A 23460-nucleotide genomic window follows, 5' to 3' on the forward strand; every position below is an offset into this window, starting at 1 on the left:
ATAAAAGAGAACAAGCAGGAATGTAAGAGAATAACTCATTATTACTGTAGTTTATACAGCTAGTAGACTACAAAGAACTGCTACAATTCAATTTTACTCCCCTGCCATTCAAACCATATGAAATCACAATGACGCAGAACAAAAAATCTAATGAAATACTGTACGTCACAAAACGAAACGAACACAATGTAATCCCAGAGAGCCTGATCCCCTCTGGGACTGAAGTGTATTATTTCAGGACTATGGCACAGCTGCGGAGAAATGGAGAAATTAAAATCCGGATCGCTAAGTGAGTCACTTCCGAATACCAGGTCAGAGAGTTTCAGAATGCAAAGGCAGCAAAGGCACAGTGACACGATCCCTTGTTTCTGCATGAAAGAAATAGATAATGGTCAGAGGTCCTTAGGGGAAAAGCCTCTTTGCCTGCTCTGAACATTTTATTCTGCACAATATCATGTTTTCTGCCCCCCCACAAAAAAAATTTGTTCATTGAATCAGCACTCGTCCTGGATGGGCCTCGCTGGCCGGAGGGCCGAGGTCAGCCCCAGTGAGACAGCGAGGTGGCAGCTGACCCCCCAGGAAGAGGAGGCAGACATGTGGGACTTAGGAAAGGCCTGATCGCAAACAAACAAATCCCACTTCAAACCTCCAGGACCCACGCTGGTACAGATCTGGCATGCAGGCCAGGAGTTACTGCAGCGCCCCAAAACACTGCAGGTGCTACATTTCCTGCGCCATATTGTGAAGCAGGGGCTGCTACAAAAAAAGAAGCCAGAGAACAAAACAAACTATCATTGTGGATTTCTGGGGAAAGAAAGAAATTCAGCTCATCCACGGCCTGCAAAATACAAAACGCGAAACACAAAAGCCCCGTACTCGACAGCAGGTTCCCACTGAAGGGATTTCCATCCGGAAGGGATTTGGGAATTTGGGGCTGAAGCGTGTATTGATCACGAGTCCAAGTAACGATGGCAGAGCAAGTGAAAGACAGACTAGGGAAAGATACAACTGATCTTTTTAGAAACTACATCAGACAACCGGACTTCGACATCCTCACGAAAACTCTCCAATTAACGAAGGGCTCTCCCGCCTGAATGAGCTGAAGGCTGTGTAATCACAGAGCCGAAGTCACATACAGCTGCCTGCAGCTGTGCCTCACTGTACTTTAACTCATCTTTGTCTCTTGGAACTAAATTAAAGAAAACACTGTGACCTCTGAAGCTCTCCTTCCCTCACCTTTTTTAATTCCATTAGAAGAAATGACAGGAGTCAGCTTCTTATCTGACAGGCAGGCCACGCGGTCATACATGTACATGTTAGCAGCAGCAGAAGGCTCTCATTGGCCTAATGTGAAATGGCAGTTCTGGATCATGCTTTCAGCCACGAAGATGCCTCATGCTCTTCTTTTTGGATCTTAATTTAGACGCCTAATCAGCAAAGTAATTAAAGTCGGTGTAGGAGCCCAGCTGTGTAAGAACCGAATCAAGATGAGGGCAAGCCCAAAATCGAGGGCACTCAACAACAAAATCCTTAATCATGTCTACAGCACATTTCTGGGATGACTGGGAGACTAAAAAACCACATTTGAAATTACTAGAGCTGAAGCTTTTCCTCCTGCTGCCTAGAGTGCAAGGAGTAAAGAAAGAGACGATCTTTCCACCGATCGGAATATCGATGCGCCCTCCCGGATCACGAGCGTGACGGGCACGCTTGGCTGAGACTCCTAGAGTCAAACACACCGCCGGTCACCAGGGAAACCCGCGGGGACCAGCGGGGTGTTGTAATGGAAGAGAGCTCCAGTGAAGACTTAATTTGTCCCACTGGATTTCCCATGCCTGCCTTCAGACTGCCAGGCTGCAAACTACATTGACGCCCCCAGCACTGTCAACACGCGGCAAAGCAGCTCTTGCCTGCAGCAGGAGTTTCGAATATGCAAATGGAAGGCAAGGCTCGTGGTGGAGACACAAGCTGCTCGCTAATCTCTCCAACTCCCCTGCGGTTCTGCTGTGCTGATCCGAATACCCGATAACAAGTGGATCAATCAACGTGTCTCATTATTATTACACCTAATTATTCATCAAAACATTAAAACAAAGAATGTGTGCGCTTTACAATATTTTGTCTTATGGTAAAACTTCATTCAAAAATGATTAACCTATGCAAGCTCTTTATAAATAAATGCATTTAAACAACTGTATGGTCCAACAAAAATTGCTTTTCTTAAAATGTCTTTAATTTTGCACCACTTTTAGCGTGTAACACGCCGAAGCCTCAGGGTTAACTGCAGTACTTTTACTAATGATACCTGTGCTTCTTCTGAGTGGCTGTAAGGCACAGACACTCATACTCTCACCCAAAAGATTCAAGAATTTTTGGGAATTGTGAATCTTTCTGGCATTATGCTCCAGCCAGTTTTGGAGAGGAAAGGTAAGGACTTGAAAGAGATGATGCTCATTCATATCACAATATCCTGAGGACAAATGTGTTTGTGGAAAGAATGACATAAAAAAACAAATGTCTTACAGACAAATTTGAATATTAATAAATATTTCTCAAAGAAGTGGTATTGATTTTTAAAACATTTTAAATGGAAGATGTAACAGCCCAGGGCCTGGAGTGCGTTAGTGTAATGGGTTCTGCTGAAATGCTGGGTCAAATTCTGTCAGCAGCATGTTCTCTTCCTAATTGAGAAAAAAGCCTTAGAAAAAGAGAAATAAATAGCTTTCATAGAAACTGAGAGAGTAATTCTTAAGAGTGTATCTTTGCAGTTTCATTAAATTACAATCCAGAGCCTTTATTTAATTTTTCTTTTACTGGCGTTGGGATCTAGAAGGGTCTTGACCCCACTGTTCTTGCAGATAGTCCGGTGTGGCTTAAAACTTCACCGTTAGTACAGTTCAGCCACACAACCGACCCTCAGCATGAGATACTGACTCCTGAGAGCCTGGGGAACAACAAGAGAAAATGACAGTCATCTTGATCAATCCAGGGCCTTCGCAGCTAACTCTAAAGATCGTATTTCTCTGGTTCTGGCAAAGACTGTGTCCTGACTTTCTAAAGTAATATACGTGAAATTGCAGCAGAGAAAAACACAGTGGGTCCTTTAAAACTTTCCTTTAGAGCTTGATAGTAAGCTGAAAAAAATCAACTTTGAAAACTGACATAGCAGGTTTCCTGCTGATAAAGACATTAACCGAGCTCTTCTTTCACTGACTCCAGCAATTCTGCTTCTTCAAAGTGAAGGTTATGGTTATGTTTCCAGGTCTCTAGATTTTAAAAACATACGAAAAGTTACAAATGAGAGGAGCTTTTTGGCCCTCCTAGCTTTTATTTGGTTGCTAATAGCTAATTGGTCCTGGGATCTCCATTTCTTGAAAGAAGTCAAGATACTGGTGTCAACAACATGGCTGGGTAGCGTATTCAATTTGTGTGCAGAAAGCCACAGTTTTAAATACACACCATACAGTGGCTTCTGGTTCATGTCTCACTGTTGATTCTGAAAGTACACAACTAGAGCAGTAAGGTTGTGTTTGTTAGAGTTGCATTATTCTGCAGCTGCTTTTGCATGGTTAAATCGGACGCACTTGTTCAGTCAGCGCTGATAACCCACATGTGATGTAAATTCATACTAATGTAAAGCAGCGTGTTCATGGAGATAAAAATGCCCACGAATTGGTATGTAGGTCAGAAAATAGCAGAAAATCAGGCTAAAGCAGTGTGCTCTTGACAAGCCTGGCTGCAAGGCACTGTGCAGACACTGCTGTTCGTACAGCTCAGTGTCACAGGAGAGGAGTGCATAGACATATCTCTCGTCAGCGAGCAGACTAACTAAACAAGGGATCTACTGGACGCGTCTTATCAATTCCCGAATAGTGGCAACGAGAGAATGGCAGCCATTCCTTCCTTTCCATCTGCTGCACCTCCTCTTCGGCGGGAAGCGCAGGGCCGCGTCTCTCAGGGCGGACAGGCAGCTGAACCCGGGCCAGCGAGACAAGCGGGCCGCGCACGCTGTTTTAGAGGAACTCAATGTGTGCTGGACTGGCCGAGGGGAGGCTTGCTGTCCCTTTCTCGCCCAAACCGTGCCACCTGCTCCTGTCTGCAAGGACCTGTGGCAGCCCACGCAGGGGGAATCCGTGCTGTGTGCTCCAGCACACCTGTAAATCAGGCAGCTGGCTTTGTCCTCACCAATGAATGAGGCGAATTCATTGGTCTGTACATTTTCATTTACCGGTATGTGCACACTCCTCACGCAATCACATAAGGGTCTAGGCTCACAACCTGCTCACAAGCTGCTTTATTTCTGCATGCTATTCTACAGTATGTTTTTGTCTTTCTTCGAACAGGTACACGCTCTATTCCGCATGCAGGTAGGATGATGGTCCCTAATCTTTGTCAGTTCCTTTCTTCATGGCCTCTGAGACCCGCGACTGCTCTCCATCAGCAGGATGTGACAGCCGTCAGCGAGCAGTGTGCCGCGGAGCCTGGCTGTCAGTATGTCAGTATGGATCTGGGGCACCAGCTCTGATCTGTACAAGCCGCGGTCCTGCAGCGTGCGCACACGGCACACGCGTGAGCTCCTCACCTCGGGCGCGATGTAGTCGGGGGTCCCGCAGAAAGTCCTCGTCGTCACCCCGTCATACATGCTCTCTTTGCACATCCCGAAGTCGGCGATCTTGATGTGACCCTCCGAGTCCAGCATGACATTGTCGAGCTTCAGATCTCTGTAAGAGAACGGAAGCATGAGGCTCAGGCCCGTCGGAGAGACTGCAGGGAATTTAAAATAATGTCAGAGATTAACAAGCTCGATGGAGGACTGAAAGACGGGGAAATGAAGGAGAAAAGAACATTCAAGTCTTTTGAATCATAATCATCGCTCATTGGCAGCAGCTTCCTTCATTCCACTTCTGTTTAAAAAAGCACAACTGCTGCAGAATGTACCTGTGATTGCAATCACATTCAGCATGAGGCTCAGCCCAGCTACACTTCACAAATCGGAAGTTACAATCACAGCCTCGTCAGAGCCGAGCAGTGCTTGCACACACCCTGGGAACAGAGGCCGCTCCTGCCCCTGAAACACCCAGAACTTCAAAAATCACTCTAAACACTACTGCAGAAGAAATATTCAATTTATTGCCTTTATTACCACTTTTTATTACTCTGATTTAACTGTAGCTAAATCTACAGTTCTTCATCTTCTTGCTCTAATGTACTTATGGCTCCTTTAATTCTGCAGACTGTTTTCATGCCACTGGTCATGAATTTTGAACAATATGTCCCTTTCTGCTTCTGCAGCTGTGTGACTGCATGCTTCTGGATATGATGAGCCTGGGTTCTAACAGGTGTTCATATCATTTCGGGTTCTAATCTTAATTTTGGCTATTTACCACCCTCACCTCCCCACTTGTCCTTTACTTGGGCACGCAGGACCTACCGGTATATAATTCCCTTCTTGTGCAAGAAGAATAGTCCGACAGCGATCTCTGCTGCATAGAACCTGCAATTACAGCAGACGGGTTAGAGGGGTCCACGGCTTTCGGACGGCTGAGCTGCATCCATGAAAACATATTTTATTTATTCATGCAATCATTACAAATTCCCACTGAATATTTTTATGGAAATGACAAATCCCCACCGCTTCAGGAACTGAATGATACTAAGAGTCAGCAAATTTGAATATCTGATCATAAAAAAGATCTCAACACTTTTTTTCAGTCCATTTTTAAGGTTGCCTGAACGTCATGCTACGTAGTGGCGATGAGTCCGATTTCTGTGTGAGCCTTACAGACTTGGCCGTTATCCAAACACAGCCTCCCTCACTGAAACACGCAAGCACCAATGCACACAATACTGTCTGTGAGGAAGTCAGAATCTGAATACGAGCTTCAGCGTTTTTGAGATTTCTGACGGCTGTGTAGGACTGAAAACTGCCTCCTGCCTCTTGATTGCACCTGTGCTGGGTCTTACATTTGCAGAAAAATACACATACTGACCACACAGATCAGACCCATCTTATGCTTCCTCCAGGAGCTGTGTAAATAATCAGTTTTGCTTTGAAATGGAATGAAAATGTTTCTTTTTCATCCACCTCTTTTGGGGTTTTTCTTTTCAAATGCCAGATGCCTGCATCAATTCAACAAGGCTGTTTGCAGCACATGCTCTCCAAGCTTTTTTTCTTTTGCTCTGAAGAATTCTGCTTTTCGCTGGAAAACGGTTGCGCTCCAGCTTGGCTGATTTCTTTGTTTTTCTGGTTGACAGCCCACCTCTGAAGCCCCCCTTTCCCCCTTTTGATTAGAAGAACCGACTAACATTTATTATGCAGCAGCAGCATGTCTGAATAACAAGCAGGATCTGCTGACACAGTGAGATTCTCAGCCAGCCGGTCGATAAATACAATAACATTCCTGCCCATTCCCGCTGAGAAATCCATTCAATATCAGGGTGCCATTGACTAAGTGCTGATCTACATTAAATCGATAGCCCGTGCTTCTAGAAGCAAGTCAGTGAACAGCAGCAGGGCTCCTTGTTTGTGAACGATTAAATCTGGACCATAAGGCAGTCTTCGCCAGGTCCTCTTTTCCAGACTACCTTCCAAAAAGATTCATTTTCTTTAACAGAGAAGAATCGATCGGGAGTTCTCAGGCCTGTTCACCTGTAACAGCCCATTCCAGCAGGCTCTAGTCAGTATCAGACAATTAAAACCCAGCCCTGCAACGGTCATACAGTGTGTTGACTAGTCAGGCTTCTTTAATAGCTGCCCCATGTGCTGCTGTGTTTCAGGCATTCTGGGAAGCGCTGAAGATCCTTACACTGCCTGTGGCTCTTTGAACTTCCCCACTTGCTGGATGTGGTACATGAGGTCTCCACCATTGACATACTCCATGACGAAATACAGGCGGTCCTGGGAACAGGAAAGACAGAGAGAAATGAGGGCCAAGGCGTGACTTCTGGGGGGAGATAGCGGGCAGAGTTCACCCTTGGCATGTTCCATCACCTCTCATTTCACCTGAGGCGGCTGCTGCTTCTCACAGCAGTGCGGCAGAGTCCTGCTGATATACATGCGTGGCATACTGCAGGTGTGGTGCACGTGTATAATGTATGTGTGACCTCAAGGCTGAGCACGGCTGGCCCAACCCACTGCATGCAAGCACACGCGTGTTATTTCAGTGTAAGAACGTCCACATAAACTCAATTCCCAATTCATTTCGTGTTTGTTATAACCAGCTCCCTCCTTTCCCTCTTGTCCTGCCTCCATGCTGAAGACCGGAAACGAAAGAAAAGGCTTCAACAATGGATGCAGTCGCTTGAAAAACTGGGCTAAGTAACTGAGTTAGTCGCCATGTTCCACTGCAAGCTTTAGGTCAGTGCAGAAAAGGCCTCGGTGCAAAACACTGGCACTGACAAGGAAGCAGCAGATATTCTGGATTTCATCTTCAGCTTATGGAAGAATCCAATCATACTGGAATTTGCGGGGTGCAACAGGAGCTGGGGCTGTTCCCAAATCTCAAAAACTACTGCCAGTGCCTTTCACTCTTCATGTCAAAGATATGTGAGGCTAATCATGAAAAGCACTGCCCCAGTAGAGGATTAGAGAATATTTATAACCGTAGCATGCTTAACTGGTGCAGTCTCCCTTGGTGCTGTGGGAACTTAGGACTGATGCATCACAGAAGAGTTCACCAGAAACCCTGAAGTGAAACTCCTGTCAAAAAAATGGGTAAAGGCCCTAATGGAGCCTGGCACTGATAGGCTTCATTAATTTTTTTAATTAGTGCCATTAACACTCCCTCACATAAGCACATCCGTCTCCTAAGAGACGCAGCGCAGTGATCTACCCAGCTGCATGCATCACTCATAAATCACAGCGCAGACCGGGAGCCGGGCCAGTGCAGGGGCCCTGGCGCTGTTTGTGTGGCACAGAAGAGGCGGCAGCGCAGCTCCAGGCCAGCAAGCACAGGTCCCCCCTCTCGGTCTCCATTCCACCAGCCCTGCGCAGCGGCACGGCTGCGGCAGACTCCAGGGCTGACCACGGAGGCCAGGAAGAAGCCCGGCTGGACACCTGCAGCGCCGAACCCCACCAGCCGAAATAACAGGGGTGGACGGGGACTGGGACTGCGCTCAGAGAGTAATGAAGTACAGAAGGCTCTGCTTGGCAACTCAGCCTCTCCGAAGCTCCTCAGAGCGCTTACGAACCTCGAACTGCAGACCTATTTTTATACAAAGGCATGTGGCTAAGATGCATCACAGAAGTGAGTCTTGGTTCGTTTTTGGATATACGATATATATTTATAATATATCACATGAATATAATATACAGTATGAAAAAATATCTATAATATTCATATATTTAGATATAGGCTGTATCTCTATCTGCACAAATACTCCTAGTTTTTCACTAAAACTGTGACACAGTGCTTGTGACTGTGATTTCATATTATAACAGTGTACAATGAGATTAGCTCATCCAGCTGTTTGTAATGCCATCTGTCGTGTTTACAAGAAAAGGCTTATTTAAAAATTCTGAAGCCTTTTTTACATCAGCTCCCGCTAAAAGAAAATAACACTCCCTCCTCTCTGCCCCCCCCATGCTAATCAGAAGAGAGATTCAGTGTACAGGAGCCCCTGGTTTTCAGAGAACAGCTCCTGACTCTGGCTCGACCGGAGTGACAGATGCACTTGTCGACACACAGCAGCCTGTGCATCAGAGAGTGGCGTCCCAGCACTGTCAACACGTAGCGCTCGAGAGGGTGTCAGGGACTGGAGCTTGTATCAGAATGATTCAGGAGTAAAAGGAAAGGATCTGGCTAATGTAAAGAGGTATTTAAGAAACGCAGTATTCAATCAAAACTTCTTATAATGCAACTTTGTAACACTTTACTTGATCAAGGCTAAAAAGACGCTGGCCTAGCTTCTTCATAAACACTACACCACGTGATCAGACAACAGGCATAATCTTTCACAACCACCAGTGCTAATGACATTGCAGGCATGTGAATATTCATAAGGGTTCATAACAGCACATACTTTCAGCCGAAAGCTCAGAGCAGGATTCTGGGAAGAGAGAGGGAGGCAAAAAACGATGGAAGAGCCCCAGAGCTGACAATGACTCTGCTAATGCAACTTGGCAACAGTGGCTCTGGTACGTTGGTGTTGAATGTAAGTTTGCTGTGTGTTGTCTTATTGTGCTGTATAGTGTTTGTAAGGGAAGTTTTGCAACCTCTTTCAAGTGAAGTGTTGGCAGTAATTCTTACGTGTATTAGCCCTGTGTATTAAAAATGTATCAGTCTTACAGGTTCCTGTGAAACCCTGTTTCTTTTGCACATGAATATTTTAGATTACTGAACAATATGATCAAATCCCCCATGTTGGTAACATCAGAGGCGTGGCAGCTGGAGGAGGCTGTCCTTACCACTGTCTGGAAGCAGGAGTGCAGCTGGGTGAGGAATGGGGGCTTGTCCCGCTGGGCGAGCACTCTCTTCTCCACCATCGTGCACTCCACGTCATCGTCCTGGATCACCACGTCCTTCTTCAGGATCTTGATGGCGTACAGCTCCTCCGTGCCCTTCAGCTCCGCCAGCATCACCTGCACACAGGTGGAACAGAGGGGGCTCACTGCCTGGCCACAGCGCTGGGACAGAGGGCAGAGCCGACACTGGAGGCAGGGTGGGAGCTCTGGGAGAGAGGGCGGTGTGGAGGCAGGGTGGGAGCTCTGGGAGAGAGGGCGGTGTGGAGGCAGGGTGGGAGCTCTGGGAGAGAGGGCAGTGTGGGAACTCACAGGGTGGGAGCTCTGGGAGAGAGGGCGGTGTGGAGGCAGGGTGGGAGCTCTGGGAGAGAGGGCGGTGTGGAGGCAGGGTGGGAGCTCTGGGAGAGAGGGCAGTGTGGGAACTCACAGGGTGGGAGCTCTGGGAGAGAGGGCGGTGTGGAGGCAGGGTGGGAGCTCTGGGATAGAGGGCGGTGTGGAGGCAGGGTGGGAGCTCTGGGAGAGAGGGCAGTGTGGGAACTCACAGGGTGGGAGCTCTGGGAGAGAGGGCAGTGTGGGAACTCACAGGGTGGGAGCTCTGGGAGAGAGGGCGGTGTGGAGGCAGGGTGGGAGCTCTGGGAGAGAGGGCGGTGTGGAGGCAGGGTGGGAGCTCTGGGAGAGAGGGCAGTGTGGGAACTCACAGGGTGGGAGCTCTGGGAGAGAGGGCGGTGTGGAGGCAGGGTGGGAGCTCTGGGAGAGAGGGCGGTGTGGAGGCAGGGTGGGAGCTCTGGGAGAGAGGGCAGTGTGGGAACTCACAGGGTGGGAGCTCTGGGAGAGAGGGCGGTGTGGAGGCAGGGTGGGAGCTCTGGGAGAGAGGGCGGTGTGGAGGCAGGGTGGGAGCTCTGGGAGAGAGGGCAGTGTGGGAACTCACAGGGTGGGAGCTCTGGGAGAGAGGGCGGTGTGGAGGCAGGGTGGGAGCTCTGGGAGAGAGGGCGGTGTGGAGGCAGGGTGGGAGCTCTGGGAGAGAGGGCAGTGTGGGAACTCACAGGGTGGGAGCTCTGGGAGAGAGGGCGGTGTGGAGGCAGGGTGGGAGCTCTGGGAGAGAGGGCAGAGTTGACACTGGATGAAGTGAGGGAACTATGAAGACCAGCTGTCTTTTGCAATGCAAACACAGGATGTCTTCAGTAAACCTGACACAAATCAGGCCTTGACTGGCTAATACACAGCCTTGCCTTTGCCTTACCTGTCGCTAGACTTGTTCCCATTTAGAACCTTTCTCAGCTCATTATGCAAACAGGCCGTTTGAAAGCCAATTCCAGATAGAGAGCACTTGCTTTGCCTAAGTACCCACAGCCCCCTAACAAGTATTTTGGCTGCTGGACATAGAGTGCATAACTACAGGTTTTTTAAAGAAACCTGCGTAAATTTGCACATGTGAAAGCTTTGGGAAAAAAATCAAACAGGTCTTCAGTTAAAATGAATCAGTGCAAAACAAATCTTCCCATTCGAACAACATGACTTGCAGAAGTGCTTAGAGCAGCATCACATACTGTACCAGAGCAGCTCGCTGTAGGTTTTGGGAGACAGCTACCTGCACGGGGAACTACAGTATATTCTACAGTGGTTTTTCTAACTGCAGTGACCGATTTAAGAACAGATGACTGGACTACAAAAGCACCGGTCAGATCCCAAATCTCAAATCTCTGCTCAGACACTCACCTTCCCAAAGCTGCCCTTCCCCAGCACGGCCAGGAAGCTGAAGTCCGAGAGTTTGACCCTGTCGAGGTTGTTGCACGGCAGACTGGTCCTGACGTCTTCCGGGGGGCTGATGACCTTCTTCCCGGGGCCGAGCCTGGCTTTCTACAACAACACAGCCAGAGACAGGGAGCGTTACAGGAAGAAAGATGGGAAGCTCTGTGGCAAGCAACTGAAAGAGATGGAGGAAAATAAAAGGACTTCGAGCATTCAAGAACAGATGGCAAAAACAGAAATAAAACTTAAAGATGCATTTGATGTGTCCTGCTTTTCATCCACATACAGAGCTTGGCTGTGAAGGACTGAAGCACGGCGAGTTAGAAGTACGTGAACTTGTGTGAGTTCATTTTACTTCATGTTTTTCCATATTTAAGGCTCTACTGCACCTCTAACTCATTCAGCTCCTCAGCCAGCGCTCTCTCCATGCAGAAGCACTGCGATCAGTAAAAGCCTGCCCTTTGCTTGCCCCTAAAATCCCTATTTTGTGTCTATGTGGAAAATGTCTCTTACACACAAGGTGGCAAGGTTTAAAGTTCTCACGAAGGTCACACGAACCCCTGAGCTCCCACAAGCCAGGTCAGGCTGCAATCAGAGCTCCATCAACAGACAAGAGTATTTGTCACAGGAGCTGATAAACAGCAACAACTGCATATTGGTTCCTTCTCAACGCACCACAATAGTAACATTGCAACCCAGCAAATAAAAAAGATTAGCTAAATGGTCTACTCTTGCTCTCACAGTTACCTGTCTTATGTACTGTAGGTCTCATACAACAGAATGACGTCTTCAATCCTTGTTCTGGTTTTCATTCCAGTTCAGCACTTAACAACCGACGTGCTTGTTACTGGCTTAACTGGACCGATTTAATGAGTTCTCTCCAAACCTTCAGGTCTCCACCACATCCACCCCCTGAAAAAACAAACCCGCAACACCACCACAGGTGACACTTACCATGGTAAGGTGCTCACTCAGTGATCTACTGCGGTCTTCACCACTCACAACTGCGCACAGCGCTGGCTGATGTCTACAGTACATCTACAGACACCGCCTTGTCAGGTACAGGGACACGATCAAGGAGAGGGGGATACTGGGATCTCGCCAGTCGATCTCCTTCTACAACAGATACGGGGGGCAGCAGCGCTGTCTTCTGATGGTGCTGCCACTGCTGCCCCTCAGCAGAGCTGCTGGACTGCGGACGGGCACTTTGCCCACATGCTTCAGGGCTGGTGTCACAATTTCGGGTGCCGTGAGATCGCAGAGCTTTCGCGCCCCGGATTTCCTGCCCGCTGCAGACACACTCGGGACAAACTCTTCCCGGGCTTAAGGGCAGACGTCGGTTTCATCACCTCCCCCAGCACCTCTGACAAAACACTGTCGCACTTTCCTTCCCCCATGACCCCTGCAGGCCAGAGGAGCTCTCAGAAGTCATCACTGGGGTATTTCTACCGGCCCACAGCGCTGCCCGGCTCTCTCAGGCACAGTCTCCCTGATTACGAATTATTTTAATAAAAATCTGATGCACTGCCAGGCCAGGCCCCACGCATGGGAAGCAGGGCTTCAGCATGACTGACGCCTGGACACACAGCTGGAAACGCCGGACTCCCGACACACGTCCTCCACGGTACCTCTCATTGCATTAGAGAAGGTGAAAAAATCCAGGCTCAGCTAAGCTGTAACTCTTCATAATAATGATTTTTTTAATAAAAAGCATCTTGTGTTTTATTTCAGGGCTCAGTACCTTCTGCTGCTTTAGCTAGTGAATACATTACTTTTGCACTGAGGGTTAGCTAATATTTACACTTCTAAATGTGTTAATTAATCTCCATACTGCATAACAATATGACATGTTTTCCACAACTATGGTTTAAACTGCTTTTTGACAGTTTTCTACCACGTGAGGATTATTTATGCTTTCTAGAACAATTAATCTTTTAGGTGAATTTGTAATCACTATTCACAACCCTTAAGGACAATATGTTAATTTCACAGACTTACAAGTTGATGAAAGACATCATCAGCATTCAGACAAAATATTTTGCCAGTCGTTATCATTTCTACCTCCCCTAAATTAATACTTTTGTAAAAACCAAAATTGCCATTAATAAGATATAAGATTAAAATCCTTTGGTTTCCTGAACTTATTCTGCTGTCTGTAAGTGCAGAGACCTAGTGAGAGGCTCTGGGAGTTGAGTGCTCTTATTCAACAGAAAGATTCTTTCAGGAACTGAACAAAAGTGGACTAACACTGTTCTCCAAGAGCAGTTATGTAAGACTAAATGTATTGTGCAGCACAGAAGAGTTCTGTCTTTATCATTCCAAGAAACTGAGCTGCTTGTTATTCGGGGGGCAATTTTCCTCTTCAATCTTCTGTCACTGCCAAAGAATGTCTGGTCTGTGCTTCAGAACTGTGCAGGGAATGAATCCCCAAAACGTTCTCTTTTTAATCTTTTTAATCCTGATATAAAGACACCATAACCTGTGTCTTCAAATTAGGAAAAAAGAAAAGATCTCACTGATTAACTGGCCAGTCCAAGATCTCCAGGGTCTGGGCACAGTGATATCCCATCATTCTCCCTCACTGCTGAAGATACTCCGCAGCCAAAACGTGGTGTTTTTTTCTTCCTTCTTTCAAATCGTTCCATTAAAATTAAAATTCAACACTTGCTCCTAAAATCCCAGGACAGAACGCAGTAGGCAGTGCTCTATCAAACCGAGCAAGACTCTGTCTTGGCCAGAAAGTGTTTTGCTAATCAGCAGTGAAGATTAACACTTCAGGAAAGAATTGACCCCAGATGAGGGTCGTGGCACTGAGCACTGCTAGAGCAACGGACAGGGTACCTGCCCTCCAATGTGAAGGTGGAGTGCTCAAATCCTGCATGCGTTACAACTTACAAACACGGAGCACTGCTAAACTGAGCTGTAAAGTTTCGCTTGCATCTTGATCTTTAATTAGTTTTACATTTCTAATTATTAACTCTTTATCTGTGTGGGCATGTTTTCTTGATGCAAAATTGTGGAAAATTTAATTATACTGAATCTGAGGAGACATGTCCAGGAACATGGGAGTTCTTTTTCAGCTGCGTCGCCAGAGATCAGAGAAACCGATACATTTCGCTGAGGGAGGTTCGTCTCTGACTCCACTGGAAACGGACTGTCCACAGCTATGAAAACTGAATGTCAGGGGATTTTTTTAAATGCTCGACTGAACAAAAGATGAGCACAGCAGACAAGAAGAGCTGCACATCACCAGAGCCTTCACACACGCAGCAGCTGTCAGATCTTTTAAGTCAAACGCACCCGACCGGAAGCAAAGCTCCAACAGCTCATGCTGGGGTTCCTGTCTTGAGGAAATATTGCGCAAATTTGCAGCCAGCAAAATAAGATCCAGCACAATCCTGAGCATGACAAAATCTAACTTTCTGGAAATGATATAGACGGTAGGTTAGTCTTCAAACTATCCCTGTGCACAGTTTTTGCAAATGCAACTCCGGGGCTGGTTAATACCTGCAAGCCACACTGCAAGAAGAGGCACTCTGGGAAGAAAACCACACACAAACTTATCTTACTTCCTCCATGATCTTAACTGTGTCCTCCAGGTTGTGATCCTGAAACCACAGGGGAAGATTCCAGTTTACTCTTCCCACTCCCTCACTTATACAGCCCCCCCACCCCCACAGACACACACATCTATCACTTCTTGTTTTCCATTTATCTGTGCAAGGAGATCAAAACAGAAATGTTTCTGGAATGACACTAACACGTTTAAATCACAGCAAAGCTCAACATCATTCTGCAATTTAGTCGATTCAATCAATTCCTTTTTTTAAAAAAAAAACACTCCGATCAACTGAGATCCAAATTAGAGCAGCACCCTAATCTGGGCAATCACATGACATAAGTCTGAGTCCCCACTTTTCCTGTGACCTTTGGAAGTCAAGAAATGCTGCGGCCAGGTCTGAATCCTATCAGGCACAAGAACACGGTAAGATTGCAGACGAGAGGCCATTCTGGCTCTCTGGCCTGTGTGGTAGTGAGATGGTAATTGATCCCAGGAGCTCATCCAGCCGCTGATCAAAAGAAACCAGGGGATCCGCTTCAATAGCACGGCTGGGTAGCCTCTTCCATGCTCCCACAACCCTCCGGGAACGAGGGGAGATCCTTTACTCAGCGTTAAACGCGCTTGCACTTACAGGAGTTGCCACTCAGCCTCACTGTTGACTCGGTGACAGAAGTCCCCTGGGTTGCCTTGTCAGGGCCTTGGGTTTCCCCTGAGTGAGCAGGGTGTCATAAACCAGAGAGCACAGGCGGGGCCGAACAGAGCTTTCAAGGCCAGGACTGAGTCTGCTCTGTGCATAAGAGCGTGTTTTGCTCTTCTTCCAGCTGGAGCTAGACTGTATAGCACCTTGAGGCCTTACGGTTCAGGTGTTATCCTGCAGTCTGTGGCTCGTATCCCTTCAGCTCACGCCTTCAACACAGCGGCACGAGAGGCTGTCAGGACGTCATACAGGAGGCAGTGAAGATACTGTCTTATCATTAAAATCAGCTTTCTAATGTCATAAGCCTGGGAGCTGATCCTTTTCGTCTTGTAATCAACAGTTTTTTTTTCTAGCGCCAAAAGAGGCGCTAATTACAGTTTCGAGGCCAAGTCATTAATTAGGCTTTGCTGTGGTGTGACACAATAATGGGGGACGGTGTTAAAAATCTCGGATTGCCAGGACATCTGTCGGAACAGGAAGGGGTTCGCAGGAACGTCTGCGGAGTGTTTACGACACAGGCGCCTCTTCTGACATCCTGGCTCTCTCGCAGCTGCGGAGCCGAGACAGTGCCGCTGCTGCAAGACGCCGCGCGAGGAGAACCGGAGACCAGCCGCACCGCGGACCTGGCAGGGCAGCGGAGAGCCGCCCTCCCTGCTGACGTCACACAAGAGGGGAAACAGATACCGAAGGCCTCGGTTTGAAAGCTAAACCTGCAACCTGGCCTCCAATCTGCTGCCGATTTCCCACGAGAGCAGCTCGGGCAGCAGGAGACGGCGCTCTTCCATGGTGCATCCTGAGCCTCGGACAGGATTCGTGTCCGTTTCTCGCGGGGTCAGAGAGCCTGTAAGAAGATTCACCTGCTCAGGTGTACCTGACGCCTAAACTCCTAGCCGCCAGGATGAATCGGCGTTCAACAAGCTAATTTACCACTTATGGAGAAGCCCAATGTTTACGTCATTTCCTTCAGAATTAGTCTTCAGCGGCTCCACTACGCAAACCCGCAGACGCTGGCATTGGCGAGCGAGCTGAGGGTGCTCTCCGCTCCAGCGACGGCCTCTACTGTCGCCAGGGAAACAAGCGCCGAGGCACAGAGAAGCAGCACATCAGCAGTTCAGGGGAACACTCCCGCAACAGAGCTGGGGAGACGCTGGCCAACAGGGCTGGGGAGACGCCAGCAGCATCTCCCTCAGCTGGCCAGAACTGCCCCCCCCCCAGGCCAGCTCTTAAAGACAGCCTTCAGGTCTGGCCTGCAGGCCTAATTATTGGTCACCATGGACACAAGAAAGATGAGCTGGTCTCTGTGTGTGTGGGGGGGGGGTCTTTTAAACAATCATCTCATTAAGAACAGACACCCGCTCTGCATTCCTTTATAACAGTCCTGGATTGTTGCACAGTCGAGAGCTGTGCCGGCCATGATCATTAGCCCTGCGGAGACCTCTAGCGGTTGGATCTCGGTATTGCATGCAGCAGTTCTATAATGTTCTATAATGTGGCGCCTTTCACAGTAGATCCATCATGACAGACCCCCCCCAAAAAAAATTCTAAATGACACATCGAGAGAAGTTCCAAAAAATCTAGCCTACGTTTCACCTGCTTTAATTACAATTGGTGAGACTCTTCCTTCTTGGGAAACTCAGCTACTTTAAGGTGGATAAAACTATTCTTGCACTTTTCTACAAATCATTAATTGAAAGTGTCTTCACATCCTGCTTCACTTGCTGGTGTGGCAACACGAGTACCGGTAACTGCAACAGGCTGGTAAATCAGTGAATATAAGTGTCAAAATAATCGGGAATAATCAAATCAACTTGAGCATCCTTTACAAACAGAGGGTGACTAAGAAAGCCAAAAGCATCAGGGAGTGTGTGTCTCACCCCTCCATTGCGAATTCACACTTCTCCCATCTGGGAGACGCCTCTGTGCCCCCAGGTGTAAAACCCACAGACTCAGACTCATCCCCACTGCAATCACACTCTTAAACAATGCAAAGCAACTACCTTGTCTCTTGCTTCTTTTCTCCTGTAACACTTCCCTTTTGGTTGTGTTGTGTTTGACTGTGCTGTAAAACCAATTTCCCCTAGGGGACAATAAAACTTGAATTGAATTGAATAACCCCATGATTTTGACTATCTTGGTTCTCTGCTCTTCGATTAAAAGAACATTTTCCTTAAATGAAAAAAAAAACAATTAACTGAATTTACAATAATATAGATACTAATGTAATCAGTAAATATAGAGTCAGATTCCGATTCCAGAAAGTGATTAGAAGCCATGAGAGACGAAGTGAATATGCTCTAGAAGCGGCCGTAGAACTTGAGAGCATTTAGTGGTACTGTGATGCCCTCCTGTGGCTGAAGGATGAAACTGCAATACACGACACCGAATTTCTATCGCACATTGCGACTTACAGTGAAGTAAGCGAGGAACGGACACGGCCAAGAGACTACAGCCCATTCTAAATCACAAAGGGTCTTCGGGGCCAGGAAACGCCTAACAGTGAAACATTTACAAAGTAAACAAAAGTAAAAAAAACTTTAAAAAGTGCTCAAAAGTTACTGTATATACTGTATGTTTGCACTGGTCGACCTGGCAATAAAAAATATCTTTATGCTGGTGCATCTTGACAGACCTAATAAGAAATAAAAACTTACAAGGAAGGGTCGGCTTTTTGTTTTCATGCTTGACTTGTAAATTACAAAATAAGTGCGCAGTGAAATGCAATTTACTGTCGAGAGATCCTCCTGCAATGCCCCACGGCGTGTTTTCAGGCAAAGAAGAAACATTGTAAATTGTATGCAATATCTCCGATAAGGAAGGTGGCTAAGAAGCGTGCTTTCACCAGCGAGATCTGATAATAAGACTCTCGGCAGCCCGGAGAACGAGAGGATATTAAAAAGCCGATTCCCACAGATCTGCAAATCTCTTCCCAACACTTCTATGTCATGGAAATGAGACGGTGGGGTTCGCCTTCCGCCCAGTGAAGACAATTAAAAGGTGTTTGTCTACGTATCAACCATTTTTTATTCGATTCCAAGTGATATATCGTACATGCATATCGTCGTTCTGGTCTGTTGGATTGTCCGTGCAGCTCGTCTGACTGCTGTCAGAATAAAACGGATTAAAAGCAAATTGTTTGCATGAAATACCTGTTCTTATTCTTACTGTACCTCATTCTTCTTTATATAGTTACACCTCAGCTTGTTACCGATATTTAGGTTTCAGCTCTGGGTTTGAGCTGCTGTAGCACTGTGGGCACAGCGAGAGTGATGTCACAGCACGTTACATCACCATGACCAAAAGGAGAAAGGAAACTCGGGGAGACCTCGAAGGCCTGGTTCCAGATTTCACACAGCACATCAGAAAACCGAGGCTGCCTTAGAGAGGACATAAACCCCTCGGGTTACCCGGGAATCTGCAAAGCACAGGCCAGAAATGCACCACGTCCTACAGTGCAGTCTGAAGAGCAGAGGATTGTGAAACAACAGAAGAAAAAGACATAAAAGTCTGTCTCCACCATTTGTCAGCCCTCCCTGCCTAAAACATTGTGACCTGGATTAAAATGTCTGAGTTGCATCCAACATGCAGTACGCCTCCAAGAAGCTGTTGCTGGGCACAGCTAGGTTCACCCAATTACAAGCAGCAGCAAGCTATGACCATACACGACCTTGAAGAGTTTCCACAATCCTCCAGCGTACTTAAAGGAAACACCTGGACACCAGCAAAAATCCCAACGCCATTCCGACAAATAATCGCATGGATCATTTAATGAGAAACCATTTCTGCAGTCTGAAAGCAGATTTGTGGGCGTGCTGGCAGCTCTGCAAAAGGGATAATTCACATGTAAACCGCAAACTTCGACAATGTCCCAGACTTAAAAAAGCACAGTCTCTCTCGTTTGCCTGTTGCTTAAACTTCCTTTTTTGTGTTAGCCAACTTTCAAAACAAACCAAATCTTGCCTCTCAACAGCGATGACAGACCTCAGTGGATATCTCTGTCTGGACAGCCAGAGACATGCCTGGCAGCGAACGGTTATGGGTATCAACTCGCTGTGATCAGAGATGGAGACAATTCACTCAATGGCAGGAAGCAGCACACAGAAGCATGCCTGCGCTCGGACTACGCTGGAGAGCATGCCAGAATCAAAAACTTTACCTCTTGCTTTACCTTGCGGTTGCAAACAACGAACAGAAGTTAAAGCAACAAGAGGAAGGCCATTGTGCAGAAACAAGAGAGACGAACACAGGAGCAGCCAAGAGAGAGGAGGGCTGTGACAGCCACCCCAGCCCCAAGACGCCCCAGTGCAGTGATGGATGATGGGATGCAGTGACATGGCAGTTGTTTCATGAAGGAGCAGGACTCCCGTGAAACGGTCTGTTCCACTAATTTACTAACAATCACTCCTGTTTTTTAAGCACAGCAGGACAGGACAGCCGTCCATAGACTGTCACAGACAGTTTAACACGCTGGCATTATGTACAAACTAGTAGACAACAGGCATGAAATAATGTTTTGAATTTTATTTTCACCCCTTCGTTGGCAGAAATTCAAATTGGTCAATTTAGCCATCAGCTGGTACAAAGGAACAGGCCACACAGGCTGACTGCTGTCTTGGCCTTTGGAAACATACTGTACAGTATCTGTCTTATTCTACAACCTTCGAATAACAAGCCTTCTTAAACACGTGCTTTTGCCCCCTTCGACACTTAACTTCACCCTTCAGGATCTCCCTCAAAGCTTCTGCTTTGTTGTTAGTAAATTGGATCTATTTGTAGTAGCCAGCAACTACGTACAAACAGCAGGGAATAGTGCGAGAGGGTATAAAATGTGTGACAACACAGAGAGAGAGCGCAACAGAGAGGAAGAGGAGACGGGCAGACAGAGAGCTACCTTGAGGAAGTGGAAATTAATTTGGCAGTCCTGAAAGAGACAGGAGAGAGAAACTGAAGCGTTAGTAAGGAGGGAGCCAGGCGGCCATTTGTCATAAAAGGAGGAGAAGGTGCTGTGGAATAGGAGAGGCAGAGTATTCTCACAATCTGAAAGCGGGAAGGAGAAAAGGCACATTTATGCAGGAAAGAAACAAAAATACCGAATTGAGAAAGGAAAAATTTTAAAGGGACATGAAGGCAATAAAGAGCAGATTTCATTGCATCCATACAAGTTAGAGATCTGGAAAAAGCAAACACTATTTGCATATCTGTCTTTTACTTTACTTTTGGCCTTGCTATCTGGAAAATACCTTAATAATATCATTTTGAAAACCAGAGCTATAACTCACTACCAGTGGGATCACACAGAATTAAGAGAGCTTCATGGGTCATTGCGAAAGGAGGGTTAAGGCACAGAATAAGAATACTTTATGATGAGTACTGTTTTTCAGTTATGCATTTTTATTTAGCTGAAAGGTGCTCTATGAAGTATACAACTTAAGCATTTTTAAAATAGAAAAACTAATTTAGTGCTGGCTCGATTCTAGAGCTCCAGTTTTCTTTAGATGAAGATGTAACGTTAAGAGAACTGAAACTGTCTTTTGTAATTAATGAACATGATTGGTGTGAAGAATTTCATGAGTGCTTTGTGCACATCTTGTACCACATCTGAGCTCACTTCCACAGGAGTCACACAGTACAGAGAACTATGGATCAAAGCAGGAAAATGCAGAATAAAAAGAAATTTCCCTGACTAATGTCATGCTTCACTATGGAAAACTAATTGTCAATAATAAATAGGTGAATATAAAATACAGAAATGCCTGTAGTCAGTAAATGAAAAGTTCTAGTGCTGTTTTCATAAGTGTACTGTACTGTATACTGTGCAGTAGCTACATCATAACTTTGATTTATAAACTGCAAATGTCAAAACACAAATTTCATAGAAATAAAAACATGGAACATGGGCAAAATAAGAAATACTTATGTATATCAGTACTATGTGTGTGAAAATATCTAATTATTATAATAGTCAATAGTAAAGCTGCATAATAACACATATTATTTATAGGTATGTTCCAGAAACTCAAAGTACTGTAATAGTCCAATGTAATTTTAGCACTTTTAAATCGTCTTAAAACTCACTATTATACTCCAGATTTTATTTCTGTTTAATTCAATCTATTACAGTTTTTGTCGTTGTGGATTCCCAATTCTTTTGGTTTGTTTTATTACGAAGATTTTTTCAAATCCTTGAAATTCTTCATCATAAAAGGCACTAAATAAAATATAAAATTTTTCATGTACAGTAGTACATAAGGACAGAGCTAAATCTGTACGACCCTGCTAGCTAGTTTCAAATTGTTGATTTTAACTTTGTTTTAACACTCTTCTACCACTTGTACTGAGAAATAATCATACTTAAAGGGCACCATCAATTTCTTTTCCTCACTCCTCCTAACCTTTCCCATCAAGCCTCATCCTCTAACTCCCTGTAAAGGTAAGACTCATGACTCCCAGTACAGCTCTCTCAGCAGGCCAAGCACACGCTGGAGTCTGAAACACCTTCACACCTCTTCATCTCGCCGCAGAACAGGAGGACCCGATACTTATCAGAGCCAGATCCAAACACTTCTCCACCGCAATCAAACACAAGCCAAACAGAAACGGGACAATACAGCACCTCCAGACAAAGCAGTCACACCGACGACACTGTGAAATTCACGTCCTCATGGTTGTGAAATCTCGGACGTGTTGCATCATTCTTTTGAAAAATAAAGGAAGGGACATGCAGGGTGCAGGTACAATGGCGAACGCAGTGCCTCAGTGCGTAACACAACGCATGAAAAAAAAAGAGACACGACACAAGTCATTTAGGCAAACTGAGCCAGTCTCATGGCCTCTGGGCTTCTTCAGCCTTCAGCCTTTCCAGAGGACTCGTGCTCTTTGGCGAGGTTAAGTCTCATCTCTTGCTACAGTGAGGTTGGAGGGAGCTTGCCATTGTCCACCGAGCAGGGCTGCTGGAGACTATGTGTTTCAGGGAATAATAGATCCAGTCACGGACAGGGATGCATTTCCCCAACCCCAGGAAATACTTTAAAACTCTGCATGCAGAAGGTGAAAAAATAACAACTGTCTTTGATACTACAGACTTTCTTTCTGGCACAAAACTGAAGGAGTAGGACAAGTATCGGGTGGGGGTTGTAAGCCATGTTTGGCCCACTTAGTGACTATTCTCTGAACTGAGTGGTGGCCAGAAATGCAGTCATTAAAGAAACAGAGTGCAAGGCTTGATCAACCGATTAAACCGGAAACGCTCGGCCTTCATCAGAGCTCTCTGTTCAGTGCCTCAGGCGGCACGAGCACCAGCTCTCGGTTGCAGGCAGCATGGGATAATCACATCTGCTGAGCGTGCAGCGCACTGGAGAGGGAGACTGCTTTCCTGGCAACGCGGCCGCACGACTGTCCTATTCCAGCAGGGGGCAGAGACACGCTAGCCCAGGTAGACCGATGTGGACCCCCAGAGCAGGGCCCCGAAAGCCCCCTGCAGCCAAGTTGAAATGGGGGAGCCCCTTCGTTAATTGCCAGACTGCGTGGCAGAAGGCGGCTCTGGCCAGCAGCGTCGCCACGGCAACGTTGCGGACCGCAGAGTCCAGTGGCCGCGCTGCCATCCAGTCGATGATTTCATCACACCTTTACGGGCAGTCTGTACCAACAACAGGAACGTTGGCCACTGCAATACGTTAGAAATTAAAGGGGCTGGAAGACGAAAGATATGTGAAAATAGCACAATATGTGGCCACGGAGGACTGTGCGTGAGCATCTGAGAAACAAACTGAATAAAACAAAGAGCCTGGAGCCTTGAAATACCTGTGTTGCCTGCCCTCTTCCCCTCTGAAAAAATCATAGCTATTTCACTCTGTTGCGCTGACCTACTTTAGAAATTTATTCCGTTACCCACAAATCAGAACAGCAAAGGTGACCACTGTTGTTCAGCATTACCAACCCCCATACAGCTGGTTTTGAGGAAATATTTCTATTGCTGCTGTACATAACAGGCAAGAT

The 23460-nt window shown here is 46.6% G+C and overlaps 1 protein-coding gene across 1 annotated transcript in view; it reads right to left on the minus strand.

Annotated features, from left to right (window-relative positions):
• The window catches only part of LOC148824270 (protein kinase C alpha type), a 191391-nt gene that overhangs the window by 28862 nt on the left and 139069 nt on the right, over window positions 1–23460 (minus strand). The window contains exons 9-13 of the mRNA XM_088926771.1: window positions 11177–11317; window positions 9407–9580; window positions 6807–6898; window positions 5432–5494; window positions 4583–4721 (exon numbers count right to left, since the gene is read on the minus strand). Of these exons, the coding sequence (XP_088782897.1) occupies window positions 4583–4721; window positions 5432–5494; window positions 6807–6898; window positions 9407–9580; window positions 11177–11317 (609 nt within the window). The remainder of the gene's footprint in view (window positions 1–4582; window positions 4722–5431; window positions 5495–6806; window positions 6899–9406; window positions 9581–11176; window positions 11318–23460) is intronic.

The sequence above is a fragment of the Atractosteus spatula genome, chromosome 11 (genome assembly GCF_055471065.1).
Source record: "Atractosteus spatula isolate fAtrSpa1 chromosome 11, fAtrSpa1.hap1, whole genome shotgun sequence".
Lineage (NCBI taxonomy): Eukaryota > Metazoa > Chordata > Actinopteri > Semionotiformes > Lepisosteidae > Atractosteus > Atractosteus spatula.